The 12,885-nt window shown below is 65.5% G+C and overlaps 1 protein-coding gene across 1 annotated transcript in view; it reads right to left on the bottom strand.

Moving 5' to 3' along the window:
• LOC122212676 (cohesin subunit SA-2-like) overlaps positions 1 to 12,885 on the bottom strand; it is a 49,042-nt gene that overhangs the window by 9,820 nt on the left and 26,337 nt on the right. Inside the window, exons 11-14 of the mRNA XM_042926641.1 lie at positions 11,261 to 11,412; positions 9,516 to 9,583; positions 9,249 to 9,372; positions 565 to 663 (exon numbers count right to left, since the gene is read on the bottom strand). Coding sequence (XP_042782575.1) covers positions 565 to 663; positions 9,249 to 9,372; positions 9,516 to 9,583; positions 11,261 to 11,412 — 443 coding nt within the window. The remainder of the gene's footprint in view (positions 1 to 564; positions 664 to 9,248; positions 9,373 to 9,515; positions 9,584 to 11,260; positions 11,413 to 12,885) is intronic.

Raw genomic sequence — 12,885 nt, 5'->3', positions numbered from 1 at the left:
CTGCCCCGCGGTGGGGAGTCCTCGCCGAGCCCTGCTGTCCACATCGGGCAGTGGGGCCTCACGCAGCGTCCCGCGTGGTAGTGCGGTCCCCAAATTCAGGAACAGGTTGAGTACAAGTTCACCGTGGGCTCCAGCCCGCATCGTCCCGGGCACTTGCTTCGGTCGCACCGTCCCTGAGCGGCCCTGCACGCGGGGCACGGAGCCTCGCAACCCAGCGGCAGGAGTGTGCCTGCGTCGGGACGGCGGGCGCTGACCCTTCCCGCTCCCGCACCCGAAAACTCCCGCCAGCACGCGACTGACCCACCGGGGTGTGCCCACGCTCCGCCCGTGTCACCTGGTGCGCTCTGAAGCGCGGGCGGTTCGGCCCCGACGGGCCCCGGGGGGAGGGGGGGCCTCCGGTTCGTGGTCGCAGGACGCGGCCCCAGGCAGCGGGCGGAGACGTGGCCGGCGGGTCCGAAGCCCCGCGAGCGGCGAGCGGCTGATGGCCGCGGCCCGAGGTCCGCACGTCCACGGCGACGCTTCGGGTTGGCGCCCCCGGCGGCCAAGACGCGGAATCTCACTCACCTTGAACTTGTGGAAGAAAAGGCCCAGCTTCATAGCCGACTCTCTCTTCTCGTAGAGCGCCTTCAGCGCCAGGATGCACTTCATCCGCACGCTGGCGTCCTTTAGCACAGAGAAACGGGGCCCGGTCACCACGGAAGGGCAGCCCCCCACCAAGACTCCCCAGCAGACACACCCCTCGGGCCCTGGGCCTCGCCTTCTGCGTGGGCTGTGCGTGTCGGCAACCCCCACGCGGCCGGCAAACACACCCGCAGGGGCGGCACGGCGCGACCCATGTCCCAGGTTGAAGCCCGCACCCCCGGGACCTCAGGACGGGACTGTGTGCCCCTGGGGTGGAAAATCAGCGGATCAGGAAAATGAGGTCGCTAGAGGGAGCACTGGTTCCATACGACACGGTCCTAATGAGAAGGCTGAACCAGCACACGGACCTGCACAGAGCATGACCACCAGAGGGCACAGGGGGGAGCCCACGTCCCACACCCAGGCGCGGGGATCAGGAGCACCCAGCCTCAGCCCTGCATGGACCTCAAACCCCCAGCCTCGGCCGAGGCTCAGGCCCCCAGACTCAGCCCTGCCTGGATCTCAGGCCCCCACCTCCACCCTTCTGGATCTCACCCCCAGCCTTAACCCTGCCTGGATCTCAGACTCCTAGCCTCAGCCCTTCCTGGATCTCAGACCCCCAGCCACAGCCCTGCCTGATCTCAGACTCCCATCCTTGGCCCAGTCGGGACCTAAAACTCCCAGCCTCCAAACTCGCCTGGATCTCAGACTCCCAGCTTCGACGCCTCCTGCATCTCAGACTCCCAGCTTCTGTCCTGCCTGGACCTCAGACCCCCAACCTCCGCCCTGTCTGGATCTCAGACCCCCAGCCTTGGCCCTTCCTGGATCTCAGACCCCCAGCCTCGGCCCTTCCTGGATCTCAGACCCCCAGCCTCCACCCCTCCTGGATCTCAGACTCCCAGCCTCTGCCCTGACTGGACCTCACACACCCAGCCTCGGCCCTGCCTGGATCTCAGCCTCCCATTTCTGCCCTGCCTGGGCCTCACAATCCCAGCCTTGGTCCTGCCTAGAAGTCAGACCCCAGCCTCAGCCCTGCCTGGATCTCATACTCCCAGCCTCAGCCCTGCCTGGATCTCATACTCCCAGCCTCAGCCCTGCCTGGATCTCAGACTCCCAGCCTCAGCCCTGCCTGGATCTCAGCCTCCCAGGCTCAACCCTGCCTGGACCTCAGACTCCCAACCTCCAGCCCTCCCTGGATCTCAGACCCCCAACCTCAGCCCTGCCTGGATCTCAGACCCCCAGTCTCAGCCCTGCCTGGATCTCAGACCCCCAGCCTCAGCCCCAACTGGATGTCAGAGTCCCTGCCTCAGGCCCTACTGGGCCTCACACTTTCAGCCTCGGCTTTGCCTGGATCTCAAACTCTCAGGCTCAGCCCTGTTTGGAACTGAGACTCCCAGCCTTGGCCCCTCCTGGATTTCAGACCCCAAGCTTCGGAACCTCCTAGATATCAACCTCCCAGTCTCTGCCCAGCTAGGATCTCAGAACCCCCACTCGGCCCTGCCTGGATCTCAGACCCCCAGCTTCCACCCCTCTTGGATCTCAGACTCCCAGCCTCAGCCCTGCCTAGATCTCAGACTTCCAGCCTCGGCCCTGCCTGGATCTCAGCCTCCCATTTCTGCCCTGCCTGGGCCTCACAATCCCAGCCTTGGTCCTGCCTAGAAGTCAGACCCCAGCCTCAGCCCTGCCTGGATCTCATACTCCCAGCCTCATCCCTGCCTGGATCTCAGACTCCCAGGCTCAGCCCTGCCTGGATCTCAGCCTCCCAGGCTCAACCCTGCCTGGACCTCAGACTCCCAACCTCCAGCCCTCCCTGGATCTCAGACCCCCAACCTCAGCCCTGCCTGGATCTCAGACTCCCAGCCTCAGCCCTGCCTGGACCTCAGACTCCCAGGCTCAGCCCGTCCTGGAGGTCAGAGTCCCAGACTCAGGCCCTCCTGGATGTCAGACTTCCATTCTCAGCCCTCCCTGGACCTCAGTTTCCCAGTCTCTAGCCCCGCCTGGATCTCAGTCTCCTCGCCTCAGCCCTGCCTGGAACTCAGCCTCCCAGCCTCGGCCCTGCCTGGATCTCAGACCCCCAGCCTCAGCCCCACCTAGATCTCAGACTCCCAGCCTCAGCCCAGCCTGGACTTCAGACCCCCAGCCACAGCCCTGCCTGGATCTCAGACCCCCAGCCTCGGCCCTGCCTGGATCTCAGACTCCCATCCTTGGCCAGGTCGGGACCTCAGACTCCCAGCCTCCAAACCCGCCTGGATCTCAGCCTCCCAGCTTCGACTGCTCCTGCATCTCAGACTCCCAGCTTCTGCCCTGCCTGGACCTCAGACTCCCAGCCTCGGCCCTGACTGGAAGTCAGACCCCCAACCTCGGCCCTGTCTGGATCTGACCCCCAGCCTCAGCCCCACCTAGATCTCAGAGTCCCAGCCTCAGCCCTACCTGGATGTCAGAGGCCCTGACTCAGGCCCTACTGGACCTCACACTTTCAGCCTCCGCCCCTCCTGGATTTCAGACCCCAAGCTTTGGTACCTCCTGGAAATCAACCTCCCAGCCTCAGCCCAGCCTGGACTTCAGACCCCCAGCCTCGGCCCTACCCGGATCTCAGACCCCCAGCCTCGGCCCCACCTAGATCTCAGACTCCCAGCCTCAGCCCAGCCTGGACTTCAGACCCCCAGCCACAGCCCTGCCTGGATCTCAGACCCCCAGCCTCGGCCCTGCCTGGATCTCAGACTCCCATCCTTGGCCAGGTCGGGACCTCAGACTCCCAGCCTCCAAACCCGCCTGGATCTCAGCCTCCCAGCTTCGACTGCTCCTGCATCTCAGACTCCCAGCTTCTGCCCTGCCTGGACCTCAGACTCCCAGCCTCGGCCCTGACTGGAAGTCAGACCCCCAACCTCGGCCCTGTCTGGATCTGACCCCCAGCCTCAGCCCCACCTAGATCTCAGAGTCCCAGCCTCAGCCCTACCTGGATGTCAGAGGCCCTGACTCAGGCCCTACTGGACCTCACACTTTCAGCCTCCGCCCCTCCTGGATTTCAGACCCCAAGCTTTGGTACCTCCTGGAAATCAACCTCCCAGCCTCAGCCCAGCCTGGACTTCAGACCCCCAGCCTCGGCCCTACCCGGATCTCAGACCCCCAGCCTCGGCCCCACCTAGATCTCAGACTCCCAGCCTCAGCCCTGCCTGGATGTCAGAGTCCCTGACTCAGGCCCTACTGGTCCTCACACTTTCAGCCTCGGCCTTGCCTGGACCTCAACCTCCCAGTCTCTGCCCAGCCAGGATCTCAGACTCCCAGCCTCCAGCACTGGGAGAGATTAATGTCTGCTATTGTTGCCATGTCATGTGGGGTATTTGTCCTGCCTCACACACGGATTAATTTAGTGTCCACGCTTAACACAGCCTTGTGCATCTTTCTTGTGTGTTTCAAAATGAATTTTAAAGCCCCATACCCAACCGGGGGGTGGGACTCAGGACTCCAAAGTCAACAGTCGTAGGCCCCATCCACGGGGCCAGCCAGGTGCCCCCGGAAGATGTGTCTCTTAAGCAGAGAAAATAAACACGCCCCTCCATGGGTGGACTTAGCAACACGGCTTATTTCTGAGCGACCTCTTCCAGCGTTGACATTACTACCCTCCTCAGTGAGTGACAGCACAGTCCCCCCGATGGAGAGAAATGCCTCCCGACCGCCAAATCCCAAGTGCAGGGCATGCGGGCGACCTGTCCGCCCCCCACGTCTCTGTACGAAACCAAGTCCGTCTCTGAGGGATTGTTCCTGGACCTGAGCAGCACAGCCCGAAGCCGCACACAGGCCCTGGGCCACACACGCGCTACGCGGTGGGGCGAGGCTTCTCGTGACGACCCGGCCCGGGCTGCGCCACGCGGTCCCTGTAGGCCAGCAGAGCCCGCGTCCGTCGGCCGCATTCAGGGACACCGCTGCTGGGGACGTTCTGGCAGCCCTTCCCTGGGGCACAGAAGAGGCTCCCGACGCCCGCCCTCCTGACGGCCACTCACCCCACCTCAAACAGAGCAGAGCACCGGGGGGGGGCGGGGGGGGGGGGCAGAGGAGCAAAGCCACGCTGTGCATCCCTGCTCCCCAGGCGCCAGGAAGCAACCCGGAGCCCACCGCCTGCCCCGAGCTGCGGTCACAGCCGCCCACAGCGCGCCCCCCCCCCCCCCGGAGGACCTGCGCTGCCCGCAACGCTGCCCTGCCCTGCCCGCCCTCCTCCCTCCGCACACGGGCTCCGTTGGCGGAGGCCAAGCAGCCCCCAAGACCCCAGGAAAGTCACTGTGTTGCTGCGTCTGCACTAAGCCAGCTGCACTCAGGAAGCTGCGGAAAGCAGCCAGCCGCCACTCCAGACCAACGTCCCCGTGCCCGCCAAGGGCAAACGCGAAGTCCCAGCCCCCCAGAAGAACGTGCGTGGAGGCGGGGCCTCCGGGAGGCGATGCGGCCTTGAGGGCGGAGTCCCCACGACGGGATCACCGTGCTGGTCGACAAGGCCCCAGACAGCTCCCTGACCCTCGCCTCCCCCACGTGGGGAAAACGGCCCGGGGAAGAGGTCCTCTCCAGACCCCGAGTCGGCCGGCCTTGACCTGGGACATCCAGCCCCAGATGTGAGCCATGAACGCGTGTGGTTTACGAGTCCCGGCCGGTGGCGTTCCGTCGCGGTGACCTGGGCACAAGCACAAGCTCCGGCGGACGAAGAAACGGTCCGGTGTCCCCGTCCTGTTACTACCCTTCACCTCAGAGAACATGCCCCGTCTCCACTCTGGAACCCAGGACCGGCCAGCACACGCGACCAGCCACCACCCTGCGATCCGCGGCGTGCACACGCAAACGTGCCGTCTGTCCTCACAGCGCGATAAACCACCAAGAGGTAAAAACCCAGAGAACGCGGAACCTTACCTAGCGCCTCGCCTGCAACCAGCGCGCAAGCAGTGAGCGCACCACGTGGAGATTCCCCGTCCCTGCACACCTGCCCCCTTCTGGCAATGCCCATGAGACAAGAGCCCCAGCTCAGGAGTCAGAAGGAGGAGGGAGGGGGATGGGCAGAGTGGGGGAGGGGGAGGAGACGGAATCAGGAGGAGGAAGGGAGGGAAGAGAGAGGGGAGGAGGAAGGGAGGGAAGAGAGAGGGGAGGAGGAAGGGAGGGAAGAGAGAGGGGAGGAGGAAGGGAGGGAAGAGAGAGGGGAGGAGGAGGGGGAAGGGATATGGGGAGGGGGAGAGGAGGGAGGGAGAGGGGAGGAAGGGAAGGGGGAGGAGTGGGAGGGTTCAGTGGGAGAGGAAGGAGGTGGGGGAGGAAGAGGGGAGAGGAGAAGGAGGAAGGAGAGGGGGAGAAGTCAGGAGGGGAGAAGGGGGAGGAGCCAGGAAGAGGAGGAGGGATGAAGGAGGGGGAAGGAGTTAGGAGGAAAGAGGAGGAGGATGAAACAGGAGGAGGGAGAGGGGAAGGAGGAGGGAGGGGAGGAGGAGAGAGGATGAGGGAGGGGAGGAATGACGGGAGGAGGAGGGGGGTGAAGGAGAGGGGAGGGAGGGGAGGAAGGAGAGGGGGAAGAAGGAAATGAGGGAGGGGAGGAAGGAGAGGAGGGAGGGGAGGAAGGAAAGAAGGAGGGAGGGAAGGAGAGGGGAGGAAGGAGAAGAAAAGGAGGGAGGGGAGAAAGTAGAAGAGGAGAAAGGAGAGGGGGAGAAAGGAGGAGGGGGGAAGAGGAGAGGGGGAGGAGTCAGGAAGAGAAGGGGGATGAGGAGGAAAGGGAGGAATGAGAGGGGAGGAGGAGGGGGAATGAAGGAGGGGGGAGGGGATGAGGGAGGGGAGGAAGGAGAGGAGGGAGGGAGGGGAGGAAGGAGACGAGAAGGGAGAGGAGGAAGGAGAGGAGGGAGGGGAGAAAGGAGAAGAGGAGGGAGGGGAGGAAGGAGGAAGGAGAGGAGGAAGGAGAGGGGGACAGAGAGAAGGAAGGAGAGGAGGGAGGGGAGGAAGGAGATGACGGAGGGGAGGAAGGAAAGGAGGAGGGAGGGAAGGGGAGGGGAGGAAGGAGAGGAGAAGGAAGGAGAGGAGAAAGTAGAGGAGGAGAAAGGAGAGGGGGAGAAAGGAGGAAGGAGGGGAAGAGGAGAGGGGAGGAGTCAGGAAGAGGAGGGGGATGAGGAGGGAAGGGAAGAATGAGAGGGGAGGAGGAGGGGGGAGGGGAGGAAGGGGAGGAGGGAGGGGAGGAAGGAGAGGAGGGAGGGAGGGGAGGAAGGAGAGGAGGGAGGGAGGGGAGGAAGGAGAGGAGAAGGGAGAGGAGGAAGGAGAGGGGGACAGAGAGAAGGAAGGGGAGGAGGGAGGGGAGGAAAGAGAGGAGATGGAGGGAGAGGAGAAAGTAGAGGAGGAGAAAGGAGAGGGGGAGAAAGGAGGAAGGAGGGGAAGAGGAGAGGGGGAGGAGTCAGGAAGAGGAGGGGGATGAGGAGGGAAGGGAAGAATGAGAGGGGAGGAGGAGGGGGGATGAAAGAGGGGGGAGGGGGAAGGGGATGAGGGAGGGGAGGAAGGAGAGGAGGGAGAGGGAGGGAGGGGAGGAAGGAGAGGGGAGGGAGGGTAGGAAAGAGAGGGGGAGGAGTCAGGAAGAGGAGGGGGACGAGGAGGAGGGGGGAATCAGGAGAAGGAAGGAGGAATGAGGGAGAGGAGGAGGAGGAGGAGGGGGAAGGGATACGAAAAGTAGGGAGAAGGGAGGGGGAGGGGGAGGAGAGGAAGGGGGAGGAAGGGGAGGTGGGAGGGGTTGGGGAGGATTCAGGGGGAGGAGTCAGGGGAAGGAATGGGAGGAAAAGGAGGTGGGGAGGAGGAAGCGGGGAAGGTAGTGGGGGGAAGGAGGGGGGAAACGATGTGTGGGAGGAGGGAAGGGGAATGAGAAGGGAGGGGGGGAGGAGGAGGGGGGAAGAAAGAGAGGGAGAGAAGTGAGGAGGGGGGAGGAGTCAGGAAGAGGAGGGGGAGGAAGTGGTGAAGGGAGGAGTCAGGAGGAGGAGAAGGAGGGGGGAGGAGGTGGGGAAAGAGTCAAGAAGAGGAGATGGATGAGGCGGTGGGGAGGAGGAAGGGTGGAAGGAGGAGGAGGAGGATGCAGGAGAGAAAGGTGATGGGGAGGACTCAGGAAGAGGAGGGGGACGAGGGAGGGGGGAGGAGGAGGGGGGAGGGGGACGAGGGAGGGGGAGGAGGAGGGGGGAGGAGGAGAGTGGAGGAGGAGGGGGGAGGAGGAGAGTGGAGGGGGAGGAGGAGAGTGGAGGGGGAGGAGGAGAGTGGAGGAGGAGGAGGAGGAAGAGGAGGGGAGAGGCGGAGGAGGAGGGGGGAGGAGGAGGGGAGAAGAGGAGGGGGAGGAGGAGGAGGAGGGGGAGGAGGAGGAGGAGGAAGAGGAGGGGAGAGGCGGAGGAGGAGGGGGGAAGAGGAGGAGGGGGGAAGAGGAGGAGGAGGAGGGGGAGGAGGGGGAGGGGGAGGAGGAGGAGGAGGGGGGAGGAGGAGGAGGAGGGGGGAGGAGGAGGGGGGGAGGAGGAGGAGGGGGGAAGGAGGAGGAGGGGGGAAGGAGGAGGAGCGGGGAAGGAGGAGGAGGAGCGGGGAAGGAGGAGGAGGAGCGGGGAAGGAGGAGGAGGAGGGGGGAAGGAGGAGGAGGAGGGGGGAAGGAGGAGGAGGGGGGAAGGAGGAGGAGGGGGGAAGGAGGAGGAGGGGGGAAGGAGGAGGGGGGAGGAGGAGAGTGGAGGAGGGGGAGGAGAGTGGAGGAGGAGGAGGAGGAAGAGGAGGGGAGAGGCGGAGGAGGAGGGGGGAGGAGGAGGGGAGAGGCAGAGGAGGAGGGGAGAGGCAGAGGAGGAGGGGGAAGGAGGAGGAGGGGGGAAGGAGGAGGAGGGGGGAAGGAGGAGGAGGGGGGAAGGAGGAGGAGGGGGGGAAGGAGGAGGAGGAGGAGGAGGAGGAGGAGGAGGAGGAGGAGGAGGGGAGAGGAGGAGGGGAGGAGGGAGGAGTCGTCAAGAAGAGGATGGGGAGGAGTGGGGGGGGGAGACAAGCCATCAGGCCAGAACCAGGAAACACAACCGACGGGTGGTCACGAACATTTCTTAGGGCTTCGTCTTGTTTACTTTTCACGAAAAAGGCGTCTATTTGGGAGACCAGACTTGTACTCGTTTCTGTCTGTCCCAGGGACCAGAAACCGCCCAATGTCAGTCGCAGCCGGCGACCGCCAGGCGGGCACGTTTGTTCTGGTGAGATCCGGACGCGCAGGGTCCCGAGCGGGTGTTCCCAAGCAGGCTGGTGTCTGAGGCTCCCTGTGCCCGGCAGGCCGAGGACCGTGCCCGTGGCCCCCTCCCAGAGCTGGTGGCAGGGGGTGGGGCTGACCTCGAGCACGGTCCTGTGGGCGCGGGCAGCTGCTGGGCCCGGTCCGCAATGTCAGCGGGGGGGCCCAGACACACAACCCTGTGTCGCAGGACAGGGCCACGTCCCCATTTCTCCGGGGGACACGTGAGCCCCTGCGGCCCAGACCCCCTGCTGCAAAATCGCAGCTTGTCGGAAAGACTTCTCTGCACAGCGGGGCTCACGAGACACCGTGCAGGACACGCGTGCTCGCTCCGGGAACCGCCGGACAGGAACGCGGGCCTGGGGGCCTCCTCGGCGGAGGCGGCAGACCAGCGGAGCGCGCCTACCTTGTCATACAGCATCCAGCCGATGTACTTCAAGTAGTTGTTGTCCAGGAACAGGTCCGGGTAGAGCTTGATCCAGCATCCGAGCTCCGCCACGCAGATCACTCGGATGTCCGAGCTGATGTCGCTGCGAAAGCGAAGCCAGAGTGTCAGTGGGACGGCCAGGCCGTGTCGCCCACGCGGCAGGGTGCGCGTGTCGACACGGGGCTGAGCCAGGCCTGGTCACGGGGACAGGCGGGGAAGACGCGCGGCCCCGAGGCCAAGCCTTACCGGTAGCGAGGCACGAACGTCCTCTTAAAGAGCGCGCAGATGATGTTGTCGATGGCCACGGGCTTGCTCTGGTGGAGCGGGAGAAGGCACGGGAGCGTCAGGCAGGAGAGGCGGGCTGCGGGCCTCTGCAGAGCTGCGGCCACCAGGCCCAGCGCAGCCCGCTGCGTGGTCGCCCCCCACCAGGCATTAGCATCCTCTACGCTGGTGGTTCTGCCCCGCTGGGACTGCACACCAGCCCGCCGGCCGTCTGTCGCCTGAGCTGCTGGGCCGGCTCCGCGCACGCTGGCCTCACGCATGCGCACATATGGGGGCAGGGTGGGGGGTGGTGAAGGGGGGGGGGGGTGAAGGGGTGACTGGGAGGGGTGGGGGGTGAAGGCTGGGGGGGAGTGAAGGGGTGAGTGGGGGGAGGTGTAGGGCTGCGTGGTACGGGTGAAGGGGCACCCATGAGGACAAACAGACAAAGGGGAGGGGTGAAGGGAAGGGAGTGAAGGGGTGAGGGGCAGTGCTGAGGGCAAGGCTGAGGAGTTGGGAGTGGTAAAGCAGGGGTGAAGGAGGGCAATGGGGTGAGGGGCTGGGGTAAGGGACAGGGGCCAAGCGTAGGGGTGATGGGGGGTGGGGCAGGAGCAAAGGGGTGACGGGCAGGGGCGAAGGCGTGGCAGGGTGAGGGGGATGGGGGCAGGGACCAAGGGGTGACAGGCAGGGGTGACACAATGAAGGTGGGGGTATCGGGGGCAGAGGCAAGGGGGTAAGGGGCACAGGGCAGGGGTGAGGGGGCGGGAGGAAGGGCGAGGGGGGTGAGGGGCACGGGGCACAGGTCGGGGGCCAGGGGCCAGGGTGAAGGACCCAGGGCCCTGGCGGAGGGGACAGCGGCGGAGACCCCACGCATGCCCAGCTATCTTCCTGGAGGGGCTCCTGTGCTCTGTGAGCTGTGGACACTGGGCAGCGAAGTGACCTCCCAGGTGCGCAGACCGAAGACCGCGGGGGCGGAGAGGTCAGAGGGACACACGGGCCTCACACGTGACGCAAGTGAACGCGGTTTGTGCGTAAAAGAATCCATAGGTGTCAAGCCCACAAATGATATCGAGAGACAGACATGTCACTGAGCCGTGACAGGGGATGGGGGTTCACCTGCGTGTCCCCGGGGAGCCAGGGCACCCCCCCCCCCCGCCACGGGCGGCCAGCTGGAACCCGGAACCGGGACGTGGAAGGGGCTGGGGTCACCGCTATGGTTTCTGCACCCCCGCTCGCTGCCCTATTGTAAAGACCCCAACCCAGGACAATGCTCACACGCCTAGGGGGCCACATGCGGCTGCACGGATGCCCCATGGGCGGAGGCGGAAACCACAGAGGTTGGGGATCAGCCCGGCCCAGCCCCAGACCCCGGGCACACGCCTGCCTCCCTTCCTCACTGCCCCCTGCACCCGGCGAGGCCCCCACACCTGGGTCCCCTCCCTCTCTGCACACAGTCACATCCTCACACCTGGGTCCCCTCCCTCCCAGCACGGTGACATCCTCACACCTGGGTCCCCTCCCTGCACACAGTGACCTCCTCACACCTGTGTGCCCCCCCTCAGGTGGCCCCGACCCCCCGCCGCTGGCGTCTTCTGCTGGCCCCGCCCTCCTTCCGTGGCCCCGCCCCCACGCCTGGCGTCTGCTGCTGGCCCCGCCCTCCTTCCGTGGCCCCGCCCCCACGCCTGGCGTCTGCTGCTGGCCCCGCCCACACACGGCGGCCCCGCCCCCTGCACCTGCTGTCTGCGCTGGTCCAGTACTTCCATGCAGTGCTTGTGTTTGCCCTTGAGTTTGGCGATGTTCTCCACCTGGCACAGCCGCTGGGACCTGCGCCTGTTCGTGCAGGTGCCCTGGTTCACGCTGGCCAGCGCTGTCAGCAGCTTCATGGCTGCCAAACAGAGCAGGGCTGTGACCCCGGGGCCGTGTCCACGGATCTGTGACCCCAGAGCCCAGCTCACCTCCCACAGGAGTGACCATTCGCAGCAGTCCTAGGACAGGGCCCGGGGAGGCCGGGGCTGGAGAAGATGTCCCGTCCTGCCCCTGCTGGGTCACAAGTGTGCAGAGGGTCACCCCCAAACAACAGCCGTGCACACTGACCCAAAACATGTCTTAGGGTCCCGGGCACGGACACACCCCACGTCCTACCCAGCTGCAAGATCACATCAGTAGCCCACAGCCAGCACGACTCAACCATGACTCAGCATGCCTCGGAGGGCACACAAGGCCAGCAGACACAGGAACACCACATACCCATGTGGGCCAGCCCTGGGGACGCATGTGCCCAGGTGGGCCAGTCCTGGGGGACTCTCATGAGGACAGAGGGACAGGACATGCCCGGGTGGGCCAGCCCTGGGGACTCTCGTGGGGACAGAGGGACAGGACGTGACCAGGTGGGCCAGCCCTGGGGACTCTCGTGGGGCTGAGGGACAGCACGTGCCCAGGTAGGCCAGCACTGGGGACTCTCGTGGGGACTGAGGAACAGCACATGCCCAGATGGGCCAGCGCTGGGGACTCTCATGGGGACAGAGGGACAGCACATGCCCAGATGGGCCAGCGCTGGAGACACTCATGAGGACAGAGGGACAGGACGTGTCTGGGTGAGCCAGTCCTAGAGGACTCTCATGGGGACAGAGGGACAGCACATGCCCAGATGGGCCAGCCCGGGGGACTCTCGTGGGGACAGAGGGACAGCACGTGCCCAGATGGGCCAGCCCAGGGGACTCTCGTGGGGACAGAGGGACAGCACGTGCCCAGGTAGGCCAGCCCTGGGGACTCTTGTGGGGACTGAGGGACAGCATGTGCCCAGGTGGGCCAGTCCTGGGGGACTCTCATGAGGACAAAGGGACAGGACGTGCCCGGGTGGGCCAGCCCTGGGGACTCTCGTGGGGACAGAGGGACAGGACATGCCCGGGTGGGCCAGCCCTGGGGACTCTCATGAGGACAGAGGGACAGGACGTGACCAGGTGGGCCAGCCCTGGGGACTCTCGTGGGGACAGAGGGACAGGACGTGACCAGGTGGGCCAGCCCTGGGGACTCTCGTGGGGACAGAGGGACCCGACGTGACCAGGTGGGCCAGCCCTGGGGACTCTCGTGGGGCTGAGGGACAGCACGTGCCCAGGTAGGCCAGCACTGGGGACTCTCGTGGGGACTGAGGAACAGCACATGCCCAGATGGGCCAGCGCTGGGGACTCTCATGGGGACAGAGGGACAGCACATGCCCAGATGGGCCAGCGCTGGAGACACTCATGAGGACAGAGGGACAGGACGTGTCTGGGTGAGCCAGTCCTAGAGGACTCTCATGGGGACAGAGGGACAGCACATGCCCAGATGGGCCAGCCCGGGGGACTCTCGTGGGGACAGA

The sequence above is a fragment of the Panthera leo genome, chromosome Y (assembly GCF_018350215.1).
Source record: "Panthera leo isolate Ple1 chromosome Y, P.leo_Ple1_pat1.1, whole genome shotgun sequence".
Lineage (NCBI taxonomy): Eukaryota > Metazoa > Chordata > Mammalia > Carnivora > Felidae > Panthera > Panthera leo.
The sequence above is the reverse complement of the archived record's forward strand: the minus strand, read 5'-3'. Positions and strand labels throughout refer to the sequence as shown.